At 45.3% G+C, this 25,335-nt stretch overlaps 1 protein-coding gene across 6 annotated transcripts in view; it reads left to right on the top strand.

Annotated features, from left to right (window-relative positions):
* KIF16B (kinesin family member 16B) overlaps positions 1 to 25,335 on the top strand; it is a 3,050,718-nt gene that overhangs the window by 2,142,145 nt on the left and 883,238 nt on the right. For all 6 annotated transcript variants that reach the window (XM_069608346.1, XM_069608345.1, XM_069608343.1 and 3 more), the window contains one exon: positions 21,291 to 21,399. In XM_069608346.1, the coding sequence (XP_069464447.1) occupies positions 21,291 to 21,399 (109 nt within the window). The remainder of the gene's footprint in view (positions 1 to 21,290; positions 21,400 to 25,335) is intronic.

Genomic DNA, 25,335 nt, shown 5'->3' with positions numbered 1-25,335 from the left:
CTTGATATCCCACATATTTTTAATATCCTTGTTGTACATCAGGGGAACCCTGGGCAGTTCATTAATGGAACCAGTCGCAGTAAGGTGACGTCACGCCCAGTCTCTTAAACAGCCTTGACCAGGCCTTTACTGTTGTACGGACTGGGTCGAACAAGCATGAATGTCCATGATCAGCTAGAATAATCACTTTAAATTCTTATGTGTAGCGCTATATGACTCAAGGGCTTGGTGTATTAGAGTGTCATTGGTGGAGTACCAATGTCCTGTAAATTGTGCATGTGATACGAAATAATAGAGCTTAAAGTCGGGTGCCACTAGGCCACCTTGTTCGAACCGTTCGGACATCGCTTCCCATTTCATGTGTGAGGTTCCCGTACCCCATAAATATTGTATCGCTAGCGATAAGTTTGTTAAAGAATTTTTGTCCCGGCCACACCAGAATATTGCAGAAGTAATATAGCAATTTGGGTGCCACCACCATTTTAAGTAATCAGAGCCTGCCGTATAACGATATTGGGAACTTTGCCCATAGTTGTAACTTGGTTGCCAATGTGTCTAGATATATTTCATGATTTGTCGGTAAGTAATGAGCGCTATGTAGGGGAGATCAGTATGCCCAGGTATTTAAGTTTATGTGTGACCCAACGGAATCCCAGCAGGTCTGTCGATATCTGTGTGGCGTCGGTTAGCGGGAAAAGTTCTGATTTAGCTTCATTAACTCAGTATCTGGAATATGTTATGAATCTGCAGACTTCCTCCATCACTGGGGCAATATTTTGTTCCGGATTACGTATATATAAAAGCGCATCATCCGTATATGGGATATTATCTGTGGTGGACCCGCTATAGGGAGACCTCTGTGTCCGTGTTTATCTCGCATTATTTGAGCGATAGGTTCGATCGTCAGTGCAAAGAGCAGTGGGGACAATGGGCAGCCCTGCTTCGTGCCACATCTTAAAAAGAAGGTAGGTGAAAGTGTATGATTGGTGAGGACTCTGGCAGATGCTTTGATGTATAATAACCATATATACTCTATAAAACGTCCTCCCAGCTGCATCCGGACAAGACAGTAAAGAGAAACTGCCGAGAGACTGAGTCGAATGCTTTTTCTGCGTCGAGTGAGGCCGCTACTGCCTTGGCCTTCGGGTTTATTTGGTACATGATACCAAACAGTCTACGGAGGTTAAGCGCAGTTGAGCGTCAAGGGATGAATCCGGACTGATCCGGATGAACCAACGTTGACATGTATGGTAAAAGGCAGTTAGATAAGATTTTGGCAAAGATTTTTGTGCCAGGGTTAATCAATGATAACGGTCTGTACTAGGCCATCTCAGACGCCGGTCTGTTAGGCTTTAGCAGTACCGTAATTACGGCCTCAGAGAGCGTGGGTGGTAATCGACCAACTTGCAGAGACTCTTCCCAGACCATCAGCAATTTAGGTGCTAGTATTGGTCAGAGTTCCCTATATAGTTCAATTCCTATCCCGTCTGGGCCTGGGGCTTTCCCGCATGAGATGGCCATTATTGCCTCAGTAACTTCAAGTGTGAACGGCTGGTTAAGTATTGATTGTGTCTCAGGAGGGAGGATTGGTAATGGGATTTCTTCTAAATAGCGTTATAGGTCGCTGTCAGTACATTCATCTGCATTGGTTATAGTGTTTTACAGTATTAATGAAATTTGCCATTCATTTCTTCGTTTGTAGTTAGCATGTTGCCTGAGTGCCCTCTAATCCCAGTGAATATGGTGTGTCCCTTTTTCCCCCCGAATCACGCCGCCAGAAAGCAACCCTGTCTATCTGCTTCTCTGTATCGCTGTGTCTGGGTGGGTTGTTTCATCAGATGGACCCCTCTGTCAGCCCTCTAAACTTCATTAAATTTGCTTTGATAAGTCCTAGCAGAGATTTGTTCTGTGTGGTGCCATATTCATTTTCAAGTTGCCTCAAATCTGTTTCCACCTTTCCCAGTTTTTTTCTCGTTGCTTTCAAACCACCCACAGTCATTGAAATCATTTCTATCCGCAGCCATACTTTGACTGTTTCCCAGACAGTGAAGTAATGAGACACCAATCCGTCATTTTCTTGGAAGAAATTCTCTATTTTATCTTGTAGTATCTCAAGGAAATTTGCATCAAGGAGACATGAGGGTGGCATTCTCCACGACAGGTGCAGAAGCCTGGGACCTTCCTATTTTATCAAAAATGACACTGGTGAATAATCGGAAATAGTTCTAGGGTGTATCATGCATTTTCGGACCTGCGGCATTAGCCCTCCGGACACCAACCAGTAATCGATCCTAGAGTGTGCATCGTGGACCGATTGAGTAATAAGTATATTCAGGTGTATTAGGATTACGATCTCTCCATACATCCACCAATTCCATTTGCAGCATAATTTGTCTTACCATGTGACTAGAGTTTGTTCGGATGGTATTAAAATCACCTCCCCAGATAATGGGAGTGGCATCCCCCAAGTATGATCTCCATTATCTGCCCGTAGTACTCTGGGTCATGAAGATTTGGGCCATGTGGTGTATCAGTCATCACCCCTCTAGCCTAGGTTGAGTAGTCAGTGTAGCCTCGCTGGTTCCCCCAGCCGGACGCAAATTCCTTATTGAGTACCCCTTGGGCATGGGTCTCCTGTAGCAGTACTACCTTAGGTCGAGGGTGGTTTATATATGCTAGTACTTTTCTTATCTTAATAGGGTTGTTAATACCTCGGACATTCCATGATAGAATGGGGATCGCCTATAGTATCGCATTTTCTTCATATAGTGGGCACATCTTACTTGTGTTATAAACAGGAGTCTCATTGCTTCTTCAACCCTCCCAACTTTTGGTAATCACACCCATCTTTGACCCCAACTTGACGGACCTCATACCCCCCACCTTCATTCCCTATCAATTCCCCAGTCTTTTGATAATCGCTTCTGTCATTGACTCCAACTTGACGGATAGCATCCACCCCATCGTCTTCCCCAACTTGACGATGTGACCAGAAATGAACTGTGGAAACATCCTGGGGAGCGTTGCAAACAGCTGTTGTGGTCATACAACATGTCCTCTAGAGAGCAATCAGTCTCCATGTATAACTTTGTTGCACACCAATATGTATGTATAAGGTAGATGGGCTCAAGTCAATGCAAGTATAGTTCATTCGGTGGCCTCAGCATCCGTTTCGTTATTGTGTGGTTGAGGACTACGGTTTCAGCCGCGGTCTCGCTGCGGGAGAGGGATTGAAGCTTCCACATATGCAATGGCCTCCGATGGATTCTCAAAGAAATGTACATGCCCCCCATGTTGGATTCTCATTTTGGCTGGGAACATAAAGGTGTATGGAACATGCATGGAATGCAGAAGTTTCTTGACTGCGTCATGGGATTTCCGCTGGGCTTTGACATTGCCTGCGAAGTCGGGATAAATGTGAATATCGTGGGCCTTGTAGCGGAGCGTGTCCCGCTCCCTGGACACCCACAGTATGAGATCTCTGTCCCGATAATTTAGTAACCTTGCTATGATGGTGCATGGAGGAGCTCCTGACTTGGGGACAGGTGCCAATGAACGGTGGGCTTGTTCAACCAGGAAGTGTGATGAAAACTTAGCTTTGTCAAACCGCGCCTTCAGTAGGTCTTCGACAATCCCCTCCATAGGGCTCTTGCATGCTGCCTCAGATAATCTGATTATACGAATGTTATTGCATCTAGAGCGCGATTCAAGACCGTTGCAGTTATTGCTGTTTTAAGTGTGTTATTTCACGGTCGTGTCTGTCGACCTTGTCCTTCATTTCTCTGAATCTAGTCTCTTCTTGGTTGATGCGGCCGCTCTCTTTCTCCAACTTGGTTTTCAATGAGCCAATAATAGAAACAATATCATCTAGCTTCATGTTTATTGCCATAAAGCCGCTTTCCGTTGCCGCCAGTAGATGATCCTCGTGGGCAACTCCAGAGGTTGAGGCATGGTCTTCATTAGTTATTGCGTTTGTAGGAGCAGGGGCTTTGGCTGGGGTGTTGGTAAATGAGTCCATGCACCCTTTCTTTTTCCCCCCCAGCTCCTTTCGTCATGTTTTCCACGCTTCTGCTGTGGGTGTCAGTGGTATTCTGGGCCCTCTCGCCCCGAATAGTGTGGATCTCTGGACTTCCAGAACGGGCATGTGGTGTTACGAGGAGCCTATATTTTGGAGCAGGTTCTTATGCATGAATAGTGGCCACACAGAGGCAAATTGAAATTCGATCTGGCTCTCACCGTACTTTAAGGGTATTGTGCCTCGTTGCGCTGCCCACAGGCAGATGTCGGCCTCTGATACTTGCCGCAGTATATCGTGCAACTGGTCATCAGATGATCCCTCAATCATGTGTTTTATTCACTATAGGATGTTCAAAGTTATGCTGCTGTGTGTGGTGTGGTTATTGGATTGAGGCAGTCCAGATTCATATACAGGTCAACCAGCCTACCTTCAAGTTTCAATGTGCGGGGGGGGGTTGCGGGGTGGTGCACCAGCCGTCTGTGTGTGTTAAGGTGCGTTTTACTTCCTCTCCCAGGTCCGCTGGCAGAGCCGCGTGGTGATAGCACGTGTGTCACGGCGGGGGTGAGTATGATTATTCCCGGGGCTCCCCTGACACGAGGCCAGTGAAGCACTGCTGATCCGAGTTCCCAGCTGTAACCAGATTCAGTTCTTGGTCTACAGCAAGTCTCAGCGCCAGGCCGCTCCACGTGGGAGCCCGCCCTGCTCCGAACAAAACTATGTGAGCACTGACAGCCTTTCAACCTTTGGACCATGGGAGCTCCGATTAACCTTCCAATTGCGCTATCGTGAATGACAGGGACGTTTGAAGGATTCCCGGGTAGTCTGACACACCACAGGGCTGGCTGCAAGCAGTCAGCAAATTATTTCAACGTTGCGGGAATTCACAGATGTGCAGTGGTTCCGTTATTGCTATAGTCATGTTCAAATAGTGACGGGTCAGTGTGGCTTGAACAGCAGCCCCAAGACAATCTTACTGTGAGCTCTGTTTAATGGTGCCAGTCGGGCCCCCACATGCAGCTGTCTCACCCAGCTCAGCACCCCGGCGCTCCTGACAGTGTCGGCGGGCCGCAGCTCCTCCCTGCTCTGCTGTACTTTTCTTTATTATGCCACTCGGTACACAGAAGGCGAATCAGGCCAATTTATGGTTGCAGGTTCTCGCTCTCAGCCGCTACATGCGTAGACCTTCAGGAATCAACTAGGTGGTGTGCAACAGGATTAATGTTGTAAGAGGATTTTTATGAGACCGGAGTTCTGTCTCAGATGGCCAACTTCGTTGCTGCTCAATAGCGCCCCCAGCATTATTATTATTTGATGGTCGTAGCTTGCTCCCATCTGTAGATTTAGGATTAGGTAGGTGTTTATCACACCCTTGTTAAAGTTCTATAATGTAGATTACCCCTGCTATCTGCGCAGGGAGTATTAATTCTATTAAAGACTAGGAGGCGAGCATTATGCTTCATCTTCCTTTATTTCTACTCTTCAGCAGTTCAACAAACATGTACAACAAAATCCTGAAAAGTGTCTTAAAACTAGCAACTTTTCTCTTGTCCAAAACTACAACATCCATGATCCTCTGTAGTCCATGCACCCTCCACCAGTCACAATCCACTTCCTGTGCCTGGGCTCCTCCTCTGCTTTTACTCGCTCTGAAAGTCTCTAACTGATCCTTGACAACTGTGCGAAGGCTCTCTTGGACTTTTAACTTAATCGCTGCAAAGGCTCTGGGCTCCTGACTCTCTCTGCTCTGTCCTCACCATCAGTTATTCTTCTGATCCTCTCCTATGAAAAAAGAGCAACAAAAGATTATGATAGGGTGGTGCCAACGTCTCGTACTGATACATAATAAAGCATTGCTATTGTATACACAGTACCAGACTCGGGTGGGAATTTAATGCTCGCCTCCTAGTCTTTAATAGAATTAATACTCCCTGCGCAGATAGCAGGGGTAATCTACATTCTATGACAAGACTGGAGGCGAGCATTATGCTTGTTCAAAGCTTACCCAACACCTTATTTGCTAAACTCTCCGCTGGCTTAAAGTAAAATTCTTTAAAAGTCCTCTCGCTTGACCAATCTGCTGCCAGCATTATCTCACTCTAAGGCACTCCTGCTCTCAAGGCGGACGAGGCCATGGCCCCCCTCACCGAATGAGCTCCATACGTGCTCACATTCAGACCTGCTGCATGCATAACCTCCTTGACCCATCTTGCGATGGTAGCCGATGCAACTGCGTTATAGGGCTTCCTGCGCGCTATTGATAACTGAGTAGTACTCGCTGCTCTATGCTCTGCCGTTCTATTCTCGTACTCCTTAATGCATCATGCTACGCACCATTTCGAATTACTCGGGGAAATACGGATAATGTACCGTAGACGTCCCTGTCTTGGTCCTTCTGACTATGGAGAATGTAACTCCCTCCGGCCCGAAGGATCGTCTGTTAACCTCTAGTGCTCTCACGTCCGATACTCTCTTGCAGGAGATCAAGCATAGCAACATCGCTAGCTTTCCAGATAATTGCTTAAGCGAGAGATATTTATTGGTCGGCCAACTCGCTAAAAGGCGCAGTACTGTAAACACCTCCCATGTCGTGGTATACCTGGGTTCCGGTGGCGCTTTAAATCTAGCTCCTCTGATGAGCCTCACCACCGCAGGGTGTTCCCCTGCCGGGACGCCCTCTAATGGCATGTGACCCGCAGAAATCGCCGATCTGTACACTCCTATAGTACGGAAAGCTCTCCCGCTCTGTAATAAGTTCGCTAGAAAGTTCAGAATCTCCACTACAGGTGCTGAAACGGGATGAACACCTCTGTTCCTGCACCAGCTTGTCCATTTTGCCCAAGCTGAGTCACAGCTCCTCCTAGTGGATGGAGCCCAGGATTCAGCGATAAGCTGCGCAGCCTGCGCCGAAATTCCTGGCAAGGCCCACCGTTTCCGGATATCCTGCACGCGACTAGCGGGAGTGTCCCTCTCACTCTCAGAGGATGACACGACCCAGCTGGGTCCGTGAGTAGTCGCTCCTCGCTGGGGAGGACTCTCGGAATGTCCGACACTAGTTCCATTAAGGTGGGGAACCACACCTGAGACTTCCATAAAGGTGCTACTAATACCAATTCTGCTTTCTCCCTCAGGCAGTTCGCCAATACTCTGCTCAACATCGCGAAGGGGGGAATTGGCGTAATGCGGACCTCCTATCCACTCTTGCAGGAACGCGTCTGTCCCCAGCGCTCCCGGATCCAGCCTCCAGCTGAAATAGTTGCTCCTCTGCGTATTGAGCCGGGAAGCAAACAGGTCTACTTGCAATGGTCCCCATCTCGTGTCCAGTCTCTGAAACACTGCTGGATCCAGCCTCCAATCGCTGGAATCTGTCAGGTACCGAGAGTTCCAATCTGCTACTACGTTCAGTGTCCCTGGCAGGTACTCTGCTGTCACCGACGTCCCTGATTGTAGGCAGCAATGCCACAGGTCCTTCGCTAACTCTGCGAGCATCTTGGATCTCGTACCACCCAAATGGTTGATGTAGCGCACTGCTGATATGTTGTCCATCTTCAGCAGGACACAAGATTTCACTCTCTCTTTCGTAAAGGCTTTGATCGCGAATGATCCTGCTAGGAGCTCTAGACAGTTTATGTGTAGACGAAGCTCCTCTTCGCTCCACTTGCCTCCGGTCTGTAAAGACCCACATCTGGCTCCCCAGCCTTTCCGACTGGCATCCGATTCTATTATCAAATCCGGTCTGTCTCCGAATATGGCTCGCCCATTCCAAGCGTCCATATTCTTTAACCACCATTCTAGCTCTGTAATCGAGTCCTGATCCAGCGGCACTTGTTGATGGTACTTCAGACCTAGCTGCAGATGCTTTATTTTCAATCTCTGCAGTGCCCGGTAGTGCAGTGGCCCCGGAAAAATGGCTTGGATAGATGCTGCTAGAAGCCCAACTATTCTCGCTAATGTCCTGAGAGATACTTGTTGCTTCTCTAAGCATACTCTGATCTCTCTCTTGATGTCTCTCATCTTCCGAGCTGGAAGCTCTAAGGTCGCCTTCTTGGTGTCTAGAATGAATCCCAGGAAGTCTAACCTTTGCGCTGGTACGGTGTCTGACTTTTCTGTGTTCACTAGAAATCCTAGTGAGGTCAGAAGGTCCTGCACCCATCTCGTTTGGTATACTAACACCTCCCGATCTCCTGCAAGAAGCAGGAGATCGTCCAGGTAAATAATAAGCCTTATTCCTTTCTCCCTGATCGCTGCCGATACAGGCTTCATTAGCTTTGTAAATGCCCATGGTGCCGAAGCAAGACCGAATGGCATCGACTTGAATTGCCAGAAACGACTTCGCCAGCGAAAAGCTAGAAATGGTCTGTACTCCTCGAGAACAGGTACCGTGAGGTAAGCGTCCTTTAGATCTAGACGCGTCAACCAATCTCCTTCTCTTAGGGAGTCTCTGAGCTGATGGACACCCTCCATCTTGAAGTGCCGATATATGATCCAGCCATTCAGCTCCTTGAGATTTATCACCGGGCGTACTTTCTCCTTCCTGTGCACTAGGAACATATTGCTCACAAACTTCGGGGCTGTCTCGCATTTCTCTATCGCCTGCTTGGTCACTAGCTGCGCTATCTCGCTGTCTAGCCATGCTTGTTCCGCTTGCGCTAATTTCTGGCTCCGCGGCTCGTATCGCTGCACTGGGGTCTCTATGAAATCTAGTTGCAGACCGCTGACGGTCTGCAGTATCCAGGAATCGCTTGAAAGCTTGCGCCAATTCTCTAAATACCTGCGCGTCCTCCCCCCTACTGGGGGATACATAATCGCTCTCACCTGGCGTAAATCCTTGACCTCTTCCCGATCCTCTGGACCTTCGGCCTCTTGGGAATCTCCCCCTGGACGGGAAAAAGGTGTCTTGGCTCTTGTTCTCCCAGTATTGTGCCCTGGTGTTCTGAGGTCTTCTCCCTCCTTGGTAGCGACCGGCTGCGCGACCTCTGTAGCGGCCGGTCCCTCCAAAAACTCTGCTGGGGAATATCTTGCAAATAGATGCTTGGGCCTTCTCTAGCGATGCGAATGTTCCTACGAACCGGCCCATCTCCTTCCCAAAGGTCTCTCCGAATAGGAGGCCTTGTGCGCCTTCCCCTGCTTCATATGACGACAAATCGCTCAATTTTGAGTCGATCTTGAGCAATAGGCCCTTCCTTCTCTCTGACGCGATGGCACAATTCGCGTTTCCAAGCAGGCAGACGGCTCTCTGAGCCCACCCTGCGAGGGCTTCCGGATCAACCTCTTCACCTGTGTCCTTCGCCCTCTCTGCGAGGTCCATGATTTTTGCGAGCGGACCTGCTAAATCTAGCAACTTCTCCTGACAGGATTTCCAGGATCTATCAATCCCCTTCCGGGGGTCCTTGCTGGCCTTGGCTACAAAGGTCAGCATTTTTGGGTCGAGCTCCGGTGCTTCCGCCACCTTTCCTGGCAAATCTGGGCGCGGGCACTCTGCCCGTAGGCGCTGTCTCACTTCCTTGTCTAGTGGCTTGCATAATCTTGCCGCCATATACTGAGTCACTCGGGGGGGATGGTTGCCACTCGGTGGACCTCGGATTACGTATGCTGTCTGGGTCGAACATATCCTCCTCGTTTTCTACGAGGTGTTTCTCCTTCCTCGCTTTTTTGCCCCCACTGGGTCTAGTCCAGTCATCTTCCTCGCCTTCTTCATCCCCTAAAGAGCCTTGCTCATCTATTAGCTCTTCCTCCGAGCCAAGGTCCTCTTCCATATTGTCTTCCCCTGGAGCGGGGGTCGTGAGGTTCGGCACTGCCTGCTTTTGTAGGTACGCTTCTTTAAGCTTAGCAAAAGCGTCAGGCACCTCCGAGGCCTTTTCTATCGCCTCCTCATATGAGCCCCGGGGGTCGTCAGAGGATTTCCTCTTTAGGGCTTGCTTACTCCCCTTCTGTCCCTCATTCAAGGGTTCTGTGGGCGTGCGCTTATCCACTTTGGTGCTGGTCTTTGGCTGCGAGAGTATAGCTTCTAACGTCTCCAGCCTCTCTTGTAGGGGTCTCACCCCTTCTGCCACTGCATCTATAAGAGAGCTACCCAGCACTTGCTTGAAGCTGGCAGCGAGGTCCTGGGATTGCTCCTCCTCACTCCACTCAAAGTCTGACATATTCCTCTGTGCTGTGTGCCTAAAATACCTGGGACAGGTGTCTTAGCACGCCCACTCTCTCTTATGATGTTATTGTCTCTTTTCTTTTTTTTTTTTTTATGTATGTGGCTGCACCTTTGTCCTTTTTCAGCCTTCCGGCCTCCAATCAACTCTCTAACTGCTTCTCGGCAGCGTAGGGCTCCTAGGCCCGATTCTCCCAGCTCTTGCTGTTGAAGTCCTATATGCAGTGCTGAGGTCCGTGATCCAGCTGATCGAGCAGCGCGCAATCATATGATCGCTAGAATCCGTTTCCCAAACTAGTTGGGGTCGAGAGGAAACTCCGCGTCCACGAACGCTGGCGAAGGTAATTAGCTCTCGCCGCTTCGCGATGACGCTACGCGACTTAGCGTGTGTAGGCTCCGCCCACCCGCGGGTGGGGGCTATGTTGTGGGAGCGAGACGCTCCGCGCTTCACGCGCTAGCTCCGCCCACCCGTGGGTGGGGGCAATGCTGATGAGGCGATCCGCCCCACGCTTCGCGCGCTGGCTCCGGCCTCCAGTGGGAGGCTATGCGCGACCTGCCTATTGCTCGTGAGGCTGACCGAACCCCTGGAGTGTCGGGTATACGGCACGGGGCCGTCAGCCTCACGGCAGTCCCTATAGATCAAGGGAACTCCCTGGGGCCCCGCCGAGACCCACGCGGCGATTGCTCCTGTAATAGGGAAAATACCAAGCTTAGTACGCGCGCGCGTAGTGTGACATTTGCGGTAAAAACGTCCCCAAACCAATTATCTCACGTTCCCCTTGCAAACCACACTCTCTGCACATCTGTCCTATCTTTAATCTACAATTACCCTCTTCAGTCAGCCAACTTATCTACAGGCACTCGGAGAGGAAAGAAAATAGTACTTATCTGCTTGAAGAGCAGTAAAAGAAGAGGAGGAGCCCAGGCACAGGAAGTGGATTGTGACTGGTGGAGGGTGCATGGACTACAGAGGATCATGGATGTTGTAGTTTTGGACAAGAGAAAAGTTGCTAGTTTTAAGACACTTTTCAGGATTTTGTTGTACATGTTTGTTGAACTGCTGAAGAGTAGAAATAAAGGAAGATGAAGCATAATTCTCGCCTCCAGTCTTGTCATAGAAACACCCTTGGACTTGGATCTGTCTTACTATTGATGCCATGCCTTCCTTACACCGTGCAGACAGTATGTATATGCACTCTTACTTCCCAACTGTTTCCCTACACCTTTGCTTACTGCAAAATGGTGGCTCAGCCCACCCCATAGATGCCTGCGCCACCATTGACTTGTGCACAGCTGCTCATTTTTATTTCTGGTCATTTACAGACTCTAAGCGTGTCCTGAGGAGCAGTATCACTAACTCTTTGCATGCACAATTCAATGTTTATTACGCTGTGGTGCACAGGTCTCTGTTTACAGACTCCGATTATGTCCTAGAGAGCAGTATCTTTTATTCTGGGCATGCGCAGCACAATAGATATTTTGTTCTTGTCTCCGGGTTTCTTTACCGATTTCGAGCATGTCTTAGGGAGAGGTTTTCTTTATTCTGGGCAGGCACAATACAATGGATAGTTTGTCTTGTTAATCGTTACATCTGGGAGCTTGTGGATAATTAAAACTCCCCATGAAACAGAGCCACCTGGTATACAATGTGATAACATCTTTACATACAGAAGGTCCAAGTGATGTGAGTTTGAAGTTCATTAACCTACTCTGTGAGTAAACATTAACCTACTCTTTGAGTAAAGACCCATTTTCAGAGGTTAAGAACCAAAGAAAGGAAACAGATGACAAGATGCAATTGTGTGAATTGTGTATCCATTACAAAGAATTTAGCTAAAGCTACCTAGCAGGGATTTTGTGGGTAGGGGAAAAGATAGGGGCTTGTAATAAATTACTTTAGTCCCACAGTCATGTTATCATACATTATGAATCCTTGTGAAATCCAGAATTGTCTCCAAGTATAACACTACTGCTATAATATACTCACACTGTGCTGTATGCGTTGTTCTGTTATGCCCGTTGATGATAATACAAAACAAATACAGAACCAAACTAAATGTACTTGTTACCATCTCTATATCCTTCTCGGCGCTACAAGAAGTGACTAACGGTACAACGTCCTTTCATCGCCTGCTTTTACATCCCCAGGCTTTTAAACGTGCACATTACATCGAATGTGCTCATCGAATTTTTAAGGGGGGGTGGGAAAGGGCAAATAAGGGTTTGGGCGGGTGGGCAATAGTAAAAAATAAGTGTGGGTGGGGGGTTTGTGGTGGACACACCTACCCCCCAAAAAAAAACCAAACATGAGCGCATTCGATGGAATGTGCACATTTAAAAGCATGGCAATGTAAAAGCAGGCGATGAAATGACTTGGAACCCGACTAACTGGGGTGTATGAGGAAAAGAGTGAATGCAAATGGTTTGTATAAGTATAACACATGAAAAACACAAATAGCATACAATGAAAAATAGCTAAGTCTCTGGAAGGCAGATCATGATCATTAACATGCTGGAAACTACGATAAAAGGTGAACTGCAGGTTGAAAAAACAAATAAAACAAGCATTGGCAATGCCAACAGTTTCGGCTTTTGGCAGGCATGGGACAGGCACTTGCCAAACACTGGCGTAGTCGTATTAACTGGCCATTAACTGTAGCAGGTCCAACATGGTGCGAGTACCTGGGAATCTAATAGCAGTGCCTGGCAAAATATATTCTCTTTCTTCAAGCACCTCACCTCTCTGGGATAACCTGAACAGAAAAATGGCTATTGCAAGCCATTCTAGGATACTGAGTATTTGGGATCAGACCCGATGGGGAAATGTATTGAAACTCATTTGGAAGTGTGTGGAATTTTTTTTGAGAAACTGGCGCAGAGCCATTAGGCCTCAAGAAGTTGGACCTAATATGGGAAACCTCTGAATCGAATGGTATAAACCCTAATTTAACTAGACGGTAATTTTAAAAAAATGCAATCGGAAGGTGTTTGAAATAAGAGAATATATTTTGGTTGGAGTTTAAATATTGCAGAAGCCTTAACGCCCTGATGAAGACCAGTGATAATTAGGTCGAAAACATGTTGCTAATAGTTAAATATAAACGACAAGCAGTTATTAAAGAATATTTATAGACACGAGAAAAACTATTGTATCTGATTCATTGTTCTGACTCTGTAAAATTGGTTAAATGATATAGGTTAATTGGGTGCGTGGTGCATCGGGTACATACTTTGTGTTCACAAATTACAGTAACCAACATATTCACCCTCGCGCGCAAGACATTTGGTTTGCCCTGACATTCTAGCATAGAGAGTATGCAATTGCAAGGTCAGTCTTTCTCTAAATGTTGATGTGATGAAAAAAGCATTTAATGGTTCATTGCCCTGTGAAGTCAGTAATATTTGAAATTGATGCTCGAAATTATGAAGAATTGGGGAATATGTCCCTTTGCCAGCCTTGTTTGGACTCTTTGCAAAGTTCAACAATTGTTGGGGGAAATCCCATCCCCTGGTTGGCCCTTCTCAAGCTTATTTTCTGTCCCTGGATCCCTGATTGGTAATCATAGTTCCTTGTCACCAGGCACAACTGCACACACAAGGAGCCTGGATGTGTTCCCAAACTGAACTAGTCCTTCACCATGGTTGGCAGACCTGGTTTCCTCCCATCAGGCACTGTGACGAAGAACAACAACTTGGATGCACTCCCCAAGCTGTGGTGGGTCCCCAGCCCTGGTTGGCAGACCCGATTTCCTCCTTCCAGGCACTGCAATTGAAAATAACAGCCTGGATGCATTCCCAAACGGTGGTGGGTCACATACAGACTTGGTTTACTCGGCTGCCAAATACTGCATGTACTGTCTATCACTATCACAATTCTCTTTATGTGGATGCGGGTCCCACTTCTAACTTTAGTTTTCCACTTTGTAGGCTTGGTTTGCTCTCCTGGCAAGCCTTAATACAAGTCCATGTCCAATCAACCGTTTCTCCCACAGTTGCAGGGTCGCAGCCCCTCCTTTCCCAGCCTCTCTGCTTGTGCCACCACCTCCCTAGGCTTTCAGCACTTCTCCGGTCACCCGTGTACCTTTGTGCACGGTCTGCGTGGGTGTCTGCTCCTCTGGAGCAGCTGGGGTCAGTCATGGGGCACTTTTACAATGATAAATGCTCTTCCATGCCACTACATGAATTTAGTATGAATATATTGTATTATCAGTAAGCAATTAACAGGTGTTATTATACATCAACTATTTATATAATAAAACATGTAATAAAACGTTTTTGTAATAAAAATGAATTCTAGTTTTCCTAAAGGATTTTAATGTAACCATTCTGTGTAACTAGAGCCAATTTCTTAGTGTTAATACAGCCGTTGTCTTGGGAAATGATCTTCTATGCCTGCTCCAGTTGCTATCATAAGACCCATATTGTCATTAAACAATTAGCAAATACAATTGTAAATCACAAATGTACTCACTATGTTTTACTAATATGTTAATCCGTGCATCCTCAAATTTCCACTATCCCTGAACGATACTAAGTGCATAGTTATAGATCAGATGTGCTAACTAGATTCAAACTCCCATTGATATCTAGAATCAGGATCTCAATTAGGCAGTTAGTCCCACCATAACCATCTGTGTTCACATCTATAGTAACGTAACTTAATTGTAGCGATTAAATAGGAGAATAACTAGGTCATATATTTCCTAAATTACTCTATAAACACACGCATGTGTCTTGATATTCACAGATGTTTTCAAGCGTTCTTCTTTATAAGCCTGCTACATAACATTATTAAAACACAATAATTTCATGATCTGTGTTTAATCCAATAATGGTACTCTGTAATGTACTTATGATTCTGGATTTTAGCCGTCACAATAGCAATTTATGATCCCCACCTCTCTTGCCTAGGATCGCTTTCTGTACTCCAATTAATTTAATTTGCGCATTATCTTCCAACTGATGATTCAGCTCCCAATGGCTTGCCAGAGGTACTTGCGGATCCTCATTTCTTAGACTGTGCGTGTGCTCTCAAATACATACTTAATTGCCTAATGATACTCCCAATATATATTTTGTGACATATACAGATGACTGCATACACAACAAATGTTGTCCTGCAATTTATAAAGTCTTGTATATAATCTGTCTGCCCACCCTGATTTGAGAATACGTCATAGTCTGGATGGCGTACTTAGACATTGTACATATTCCACACTTATGAAATCCCCTGTCCCTCAACCAGCCACTACCACTGACTTTTTTGGCATCTGCTGACTTTAAATATAATAGACTCAATTCGGTTTTGATTGTCGGTGCCCTGGTTTACATAAACCTGGGCTTAGAATCAATATGTTTCTGAAGATTAGAGTTCATTAGTAATAAATGCCAATGTGTCTGGACAATTTTTGCAATGCTTTAGTATATCTGGAGTGTTTTGTAATAATGTTTATAAAGGAATTTTCATTTGTTCTAACTTTAGCCCCGGGGTGTACCATATTGGTGCGATTATATGTTGATTTTTTTCATATGCCTGTGAGACACATGCATTTGAATACCCTCTTTCATGAAACCTATTCTTTAACAACTGGCATTCCTGCTAAAAAAATCATGTTATCACTACAATTGCATTTTGCTCTATAGAACTCTCCACCAGTATGTTAGTGATGTTTGAATGCCTGTGACAGATAGTTGCAAACAAAGTAGAATTGACTTTGGTGGGTTTTCTAAAGGTTTTTGGTAGCACTGTGCCATCTTCTACGTAAATATGCAAATCGAAGAAGTCAATGGCACTCCGGTGTACAAGACCAATCAATTCAATTCCAAACTTATTGTTATAGAGATATATCACAGTCATTGAATTCCTCCTCAGTACCATACCAAACAATAATGACACCATCAATAAATCTTCTCCAAAACTCAACATGCTTTATAAAATCATTATTGTACAATTCACAAGTACTCTTATTGCCCCATAAATAGGCTCGCCAATGAGGCTGCGTACTTGGCACCCATTGCAACCCCTTTTGATTGTTAATAATAATCATCATTGAAGATGAAATTATTATGGTCCAATGTGCAATTAAGGAATTCCTTTAGCATTACTATGTGACTGTAGTTGGATTCAGAATGATTCCTGAATGTGTATTCTATAGATTGAATTGCTAGTAGGTGATCAATAGAGATATATAATGCTTTAACATAGAGAATACATAGATAAAAGTCTGTTTTCAACTCTATATCCTGTAGGACTTGCAGTAACTTTGTGGTGTCCCTAATGTATGAGGGTCAAATCATCACTTCCTGATCCTTCTACAGCCCAACCAATTCCACTCATTTTTGGGCAAACTTCAGGTATACTGCCATACTTCTTGTGTACCATAGGAAGCAAATAACTTGTTGGCATAGGTGGGGTTTGATACCATCAAGTATTTGGTCCTCATTTGTGAGTACTCCTCTACTGTGTCATTGCTATAAAAGATCCTGTAACTCCTTAACCACTGCCTTGGTAGGGCTAGACAAAAGTTGTTTTTATAGCAACCTGGCATTTTGATGTTGCTGTGCCATATTAATATAGTGTACCCTATTTAGGATGACCACATTCCCCACTTATTGTCCTTTTTGATGACAATACTTGTATCTTTGAATCCAAACCTTATTTCTCATCTTTGGTCAAGTTGTGACATATCCTAGTTTTAGACGTCTTAACCATTTGATGGTGAATTTCCTTAGTAACCGCCTAATGAAAGGTTTCAAGAACACTCTGATAGTTGTGGTGTGAATTTGGATTTAACCTTCTACTCCCTAATTTCTAAGTGACTTGGATGTACTCCCAATTCCTCACAAACATTTTCTCTCTTGTTATAATTTCATCAATAGATGTGTGTTTTCTATGTCAGCAATTATAAATTCACTCATTGCTGTCAGTTCTTCTGTTGATTCAAATGTTCTTACTTTATGAGCAAACGCTTTTTTCAATTTAAATCTTCCCACAAATGTAAAAAGATCAATCTGAAAATGTGTGCAGTTGGTATTTGACTGCAGGTGCAAATGAGAAGCCTTTGTTGAGGACTGAGAACTCTGATTTACCAAGGATTCTATTGGACAAATGAATTACAAGGTACGTCCTTGTCTCTTGGCCTCTTGTATCTTGGCACCTGATCTCGTTAGTCTCTTGGACTGTTCGTGATCTTCGTCAGAGTCTTCGCCTGTAGCCCCTCTTCCCCATCTTTGAGATCTTTGTTTTGATATATGCATATCTGGTGGTACTTGAAACCTTACATTTTTCATGAATGTTCTTTGATTCCCCCTCCTGTAACTTTTGATTTCTTCCCAAAAAAACTTCTTTGGCCCACGGCTCCCTGAACAGGTACATCTGTATTTGTTGCCAATATTGAATGAACTTGTGTGGAACCCTCTTCTGATTCTATATCCAAGCTCTCAGGTGAGGAAGCCGGTGTGGACTCCGTAGATGTGTATTTAAGTGTATCATCATATTTAATCTGACATGTATATACCCTGTCATCCCTGTAGTCTTGGTCATTCCCTTAAGTATTTCTGCGATTTCCTTAACTTCACTTCATCTTGGTAAATTGTTAGTATATCAAACATTGTCTTGTCATTTTTCTGTTTGGCAATTTCTGAGCTATTCATTTCCGCCACCTCTTGTTTCAATTGATCTATTTGTTTTTGGATTCTTTCATGGTTCTCTAGTCGTATGCTCTACTAGAAGCTGTATCATTACTTTAGAACTTTGGTTTACATTTTCCTCCCATTTATGGGCTAAATCCCTGTCCTTACTGTTATCAAACTTAGGAAAAATCAACAACCTCACACCACTAGCAATTATTGCATTGTCTAAGTAATTAGCCATTGAGGCCTGTTCCCAATATTGATTTATCTCCTATTTGGAGAGCCGTTCTAGCCTGACACATTTTTGTCGAATCATCTGATTAGTGAGTAGTGGCTCTGAATGCATTACCTGTACTCACCTGAGGTACAAATAGTGCTGCTCTATCCTCTTCTCTATTTTGTAAATGCTCTGCCATGTTATCTTATGGTGCCTAGCTGCACTGACTCTATAATAGTAAACAATGACAATATTTGTGTTTATAGAGTAATTTAGGAAATACATGACCTGGATAGTCGCCTGTGTAATGGCTATAATTAAGATAACTTGCTATAGATGTGGACATAGATGGTTACGGTGGGAGTAACTCCCCAATTGAGATCCTGATACGAGATATCAATGGGAGTTTGAATTTAGTTAACAGATTGGATCTATGACAATGCACTTAGTATAGTTCAGGGATAGTGGAAATTTGAGGATGTACGGATAAACATATTAGTTAAACATAGTGAGTAAAGTTGTGATTTACAGTTATATTTGCTAATTGTTTAATGACAATATGGGTCTTATGCTAGCAACTCATGCAGGCAGGGAGGAGCATTTCTCAAGACACCGGATGTATTGACACTAAGAGATTAGATTTAGTAACACATAGAATGGTTGCATTAAAACCCTTTCAGAAAACAAAGAAATGTGTTATTACAAAAAAAGTATTACATTTTTTGTTAAATATTTGATCTCTAATAGTACCTGTTAATTGCTTACTGATAATACAATATGTTCATACTAAATTCACGTGGTGGCATGGAAGAGCATTTATCATTATAAAAGTATGTTTTGAACACTCCACTGGATGTGGATATCAAATTAAGCTTGACTGCGCAATCACAGCATTTTTTGTATTTGTTTACAATAAATATGTAGGAAGTGACGTCGGGCGTCAAGGTCGCGTTACGTCACTTTGTGCATTTAAACAAGAAACACAATGGCGACTCTGCTAAATTACACGCAGCACACCGATTTCAGAATAGACTACACCCCAAGCATGGTAGTCTTTGAAAGATTAGAAGGTAATGATAATTGATTGTTTGCAATTTTACCAGTTAATGGGATTTAATACTGGAAAAATTGAAGTGTAGAAATGATACTATATTGTAGTGTAAAGGGTTATGGGACTTGATATTTTATAAGTACATCACTTAATTGGAATCAATGGAAAATATACATCAAGCTACATTTCCATATGCTGAATTAAAGCCTAAAATGTTATGGGACTTGATACTTTATAAGAACATTATTTAATTGGAAATAATGGAGAATATAAATTAAGCTACAATGCCACATGCTAAATCAAAGCTCACTCCCATGTTTTAGAAATAGCAGCGCTTAACATGATGGTATGGTCCCTTTGGACATCTTATAAATCCAATTTTAATTTCAACCAGGATATTAGGATATGAGATTAACTTTATGAAATGGGGTACATAGTATATTTTTTGATGCAGTGCCCGATTTGGGAATCTATTAAGTGGAGTAATTTTGTAATTTCAATATTATTGCCGCTTACCTGAATTGATGGTGTTGGAGGATAACAAGTTATTGATACTAATGGAGTCAAGTTGGCAAATAATATCTACCCCTCTGCTTTCTGCTTTTTTGGTTATGTCTGTGGTTTTTTCAAAAACGTTGAATTTATTCCTGATGTGTATGAATGTACTTGTGTACTCTTATATTTGATCTTGAACAGATGTATATACATGGTGTTAAGGCAGTTTCTAGAAGTATATCCATTAATTAGTGCAACAGTTTTGAGAAAGACATAGGGGCCGAAACACGTGTCGACTAGTAACTTTATTGACACAATTTCAGTCAAATGTATATGACAATCAGCTGGGAATCATAGGAGCTCCTGGAATTTGTATATTGACTTGATGACTTTATTTCAATATTTAATTCAACAATTGGAATAAAAATCCCAAAACCTAAATTAATGGATTAGCGCAATATGTACGGTTGATTACTTTGATGTTTATTTAAGTCTATAATAGGTGTAGGGTAACACATATATTAACTGTGGTTGCAGCAATCAGTAGCAAATTGAATAAATGTACTAAAGTGCATTTTGACTCTGTTTTACACCAATATTGTCATCTTTTCTTATTTTAACCAGTTTGCGATTAACAAGCTAGTCTTCACTGAGGAAGGAGAATGATGCGCACTGGCTCCTTCTATTGGGAACACTGCCTCCTCCGATCCACAGGACCCACTGTGTTTTATGGTTGAGCTCACAGTCTAGAGTAAAATGCACTGCCGATTCGCGACCGTCTGTCTTCGTTGCTCACTTCTACCAGTAACTTCTCCATCAGCAATATCATGCGTTAGGTCAAATAAGGTGTTTGTGCCGAGGTCCAATACTGTAACTGCAGCACCCCTGCTATCACTATTGATTCTATGACACCTGGGTTACATTAATTCGTGTTTTTAGTTACCTGCCTAACCAGTTTCGGACTGGCCTAAAGGGTAATAGGGCACAGCCCGAACCAAAAATGCAAAATGCTGATGTGGGCCACTTTTGTGGCCAATGTGGGCCAGTTTGAGGAGTGACCTCACTATGCGGCTAGTAGTGTTCATCAGTGTTGCTGAATAAATATCTTCAAAATGCACAATTTGCATCGCATTTTATTTTTAAAAAAACCTCCCTCTTGAATACTATTTAAACAATCTGTCACAAAAGGAATTAATTTGCAACTGTGGGCCACTTTTTTATTTGTGTCCAAGACAATGTTATGCCCCAGTCCGATCCTGTGCCTAACCATAGCAGAAGAGGAAAGCAATCTTCAGAGAAGCAGGCAAACAGGACGATTGGGCAATCGGTGTCTTCTAACAATGAATCTTAATAGAAACTGAGATCAAGGCATAGAAGGACCTGTATGGTCAGGTGAACTGGAACGTTTAAGCTGCGTCTTTAACATAGTGCACAATTCTGTCACGAAGCTGATGCATGTGGATGAGCATAATTGTCTCATTGCAATAAGACCTACAGTCTTTCAGCAAGATCCTCTGCAATGTGAGTGCTCCCATCGTCCCCCTGCGGGCATTTTTAATGTAGTGGTCCGTGAAATGCTGTGTAACAAACTTAATTTCGTCCCTTTAAAACTGTACAAGTCAAGGATCTTCCAGGTCGAATTGAAATAAGAGTATTTACAAGATTTATTAGTGCGCGTTCTTACAAATATGTTTTTATTTGTGTGCATCTAATTGTAATTTTCAAATGTTTTCAGAGTACACGCCTACATTGAAGAAGAGGTGCAAAGGCGACTTCAGAATATTCACCATCCATATGGGGACAGTTTGAGTCTATCTGTGTCCCACATCACAGAATCTCTAAAGGTGAGCAAAGTTACCTGGAGGTTGTGGATCCCTGTTGCCTTGAAAAACATTGTCAAGCTTCTTTCTATCATGTGAGGTCATGATTTGGTGTAGCTCTTACGACGAGGCAAAACAGAAACTGAACTGCTTCTAGGTGCTGTTAATTTTTTTGCAACTGAAAGAAAAGAACAGACCTGAGATTTTGGTACACGTTTTTTTCAAGTGAGTGTGTTTCCGGATTGCCGAACCTCTGTCACCCCATTCTATGTATTTGTATGCAAGGCTGTAAGGTGGCATGTGAGAGCGGACTCATGATAGACGGGGCATGTCGGTTTACTTTTGTGTCTGGATTAGCAGAACTCTGAATAATATGCAATCCACTATTATTAGCTTGGCTAGTTTTAAAATGTCACTGTAGTTGGAAGTAAATATCCCAAATGCAATCAGTAATTCGCTATAGAAGTAACTCGCCACTCAGCCTTTGCCTTCCAGAGTTGCATGCACTATATAAGTGCATTCACTCAATTTCATTTAGTAACGTCTTAACAAGCCATTTTCCATATACTTTGCATTTATCCACAAATTTAAGAAAAAGATTGAGGGCCTCATCACGAGTTTGGCGGTATCCGGGCACATATACCGCAAGCAGTATTTGTATTAACACTGCGATTTGTGGCGCAAGCAACGCCCCATCATGAGTTGGCAGGCACACGCACACAAACCTGGCGCGAACACAAATAGCGTCCAGCGGTAACAGGAAATGCATCACTGCCAGAAAAGGGAAACAAAGCGGCGACCATTTTGGAAATCGCAATCCGCCAAAAATCACTGCCCCTGGAAGCAAGTCATCCACACCCGAAAACACAGGAAAATATCTCAGGAGCATTTCAGGGGCAAGTCTGCCTACGTTTTCAGACTCTGAACTGGCAATACTGGTGGAGGAGGTAATTGCCCACCAGGATAAGCTCTATGGCCCACAGCAGAAAAAGACAGGCACACAGAGGCGCACCCAGATCTGGAAATTCATCAGCCAGAATGTGACAGCGGTGGGCTGGGTCCCCCAGGATGGTGAGGACTGCTGCAAGCGCTTCAATGACTTGCGGGTCTGTGTGGGGCCTCCTGGCCCAGCACAGGAGTGAGTCCATGGGGACTGGAGGAGGGCCACCACCCCCACCACCACTGGAACTCACACCATGGGAGGAGCAGTGCACCACCCTCATCGACATGACTTCGATTGAGGGAGGGGGAGGAGCGGAGGCAGGCACTGGCACCCACGAGGTTGCAAGCGATTCACCCCTGACCCCCTTGCAAATAGCACTGTGACTGGTCCACCCGTCCATTCCCGGTGTGAATGTCTGACATCCGTGCACTGTGAGTGCAGTGCGCGTGACGTACCGCAGCCACCCACGACTGGACCCTTGTACCAGTGCACCCAAGCGACCCCAGGTATCCAGACTAGTCAGAAGTACATCCAATGTAGTAATGTAAGCACCATGGCACACCCATCCATGGCCTGGGCACAGCAACGTCAGGTGTGCGTGTGTATTACCAACCACCCCTCACTGACAGCAGCATTCCAGCTGTGCATTCACATCAGACACATGAAAATGCCACCCCAACAAGTCAGAACTGTGTCCCATCCCCACAATCCCCCCCATGTAGTATGCCCCAGCAATCCCAACATTGTGAATACCAAAGAGGTTATGTTTAAGCATGATAGAAACTGTCCTCTCACCCCCTTTAAACCATGAAATGCATGAAAGTAATTTAAGTTGCCCTGTCCTCATTGCACACCCTATGTACCCTACAGGCAAGCAGGCATCATTGGAGGGTAACGTGGATGAAGAGTAGGCAAGCCCATCCCAAAATCCAACCAGACGCACCAGCACAACCACCCCGGGAAGGGACCGGCACAATACACCAAGGCGGAGGACACACCTCACCCCACCACAGAAGGGTCTCACCGCCTCAATGACCCCAAGCCACCATGGGGTTACTGCTAAATGACCCCAAGCCACCAGGGGGTCACCGCCTCAATTCCCCAAATCCACAGGGGGGTCACTGCCTCAACGGCCCGAAGCCACTGGGGGGTTACCGCCTCAACGCCCCAAAACCACTAGGGGGTCACCGCCTCAACGGCCCCAAGCCACCAGGGGGGGGTGTCACAGGATGTAAAGGTTGCCACCAGTGCAACCACTCCAGATGACGGCAACTCATCCTGTGAGGAGCAGCATGGTGCACCGGTGTTGTCACCAATTCACAGTCCGCATCACCAAATGGCCACACCACAAGGGACTCCGGAGCATGTGCATAGTGAAAGCCACAGTCCCTATGTCTGCACGCTGACATCGTGCGCACACACCATTGGCGGATGAGGGCACACCCTCATATGGGTCACCTGCTGGCTGCCCCACCAGACAGGCCACCACGACTAGCAACAGCACCCCCACTACCCCGCATAGACCTGCCAGGCCAATCACCCACACCTCCGGGAAGAGCAGTTATGGCACACCTGGGCGTGATAGAGGCACGTCAGATGCGTATCGGGGGCATGGCGGTCCAACACAACCGCCACATCAATGCCATCAGCAGTGCATTTCGGGGGGCAGCAACAACCATGGCGCAGGACAATGCCCACACCTGTTAAGTTGTGGAGGGGTGTAATGCAGCTCTCACACAGGGTTTGGGCAGAGAGTCTGCAAACTACGTGAGGTACAATCTGCGCATGCAGAGAAGATGAGTGAGGCCAATAACCTCCTCTGCCAGCAGCTGCAGTTAGCTGCATCGCTGCCATCAACCTCAACAACCCCCACTGAGGGCTCCCTACAGGGTTCACCCAGGCGTCATTCCCTGCGCCATTAACCACGGCGCTCACCACCAGAAGGTTGAGGACGTGGGAAGCGTCAACGTCCTTCCTAGATGGACAATGCACTGTTGGCCTGAGGGCCAGGCACATGGACCCATATGCACTGTGTTGGAGATGGGGAGAATGTGTGCTGGGGAATTGGTGTGGGGAGGGGTGTAATGGGTGCTGGGGAGTTGGTGTGGGAGAGGGGAATGTGTGCCGGGGAGTGGGTGGGGGAGGAGAGGAATTTTTGCTGGGGAGTTGGTAGGGGTAGGGGGAATGTTTGCTGGGGAGTTGGTGGGTGAGGGGGTAATGTGTTCTGGGAAGTTGGTGGGGGAGGCAGGAAATGTGTTCTGGGGAGTTGGTGGGGGTTTGTTCCACGCTAATTAGAGCTTGTTGAAACTGGACCGAAAGCTTGGACATTCATGATTGTGTTCAACTGCTGTTTATTTGACAAGTAATCTTTGTGACATGTACCCATCCACCAAATCAAAAGAAATTGTCAATCAACGCCTGTCTGGCCAACCTCCCCTCCCTCACCTCATCCCTGTGTGCATTGGCCCAGCAATGGGCACATGGTATCGTCACTCCAATCCCTTGCCTGTTGCGCATCAGCATCAGGGGGTAGTGGCACATGCCTATGGCAGCAGATGTTGTGCAGCATTGTACAGGTGAGTACAATTTTTCTAACTTTTTTAGGAGCATACATTTGTGCCCCTCCGGTACAGTCTAGGCACCGGAAACGTGTCTTCAGCAAACCAAATGTCCTTTCCACACATATGCAGGTACAAATATGGGCATTGTTATATGCCAGCTCTGCAGAAGTTTGTGGATTCCGCACAAGGGTCATCAGCCATGTGATCTGCGGGTATCCGGAATCACCTGCAGGGGACAAATTGTGTACATTAGGCCTATGTTGCTTTACTGGGTGTGCAAGGAATACACATCAATTCACTAGGCATTATGGTCCTCCATGTGTGCAACGGGTATATGCTATGTCATTGGCATATTGGTATGCATCCATCATCTTTAGGGACATGCATAATCTGACCCCTACATGCAGTCTGTGTCAATGAGCAAGGTGTTCTATGGCAGGTTACATTTGCATGCAC

Source organism: Ambystoma mexicanum, chromosome 4q, assembly GCF_040938575.1.
Source record: "Ambystoma mexicanum isolate Mex_15411 chromosome 4q, UKY_AmexF1_1, whole genome shotgun sequence".
Taxonomy (NCBI): Eukaryota; Metazoa; Chordata; class Amphibia; order Caudata; family Ambystomatidae; genus Ambystoma; species Ambystoma mexicanum.
Note: the sequence above shows the minus strand (reverse complement) of the source record. Positions and strands in the feature narration are given on the sequence as shown.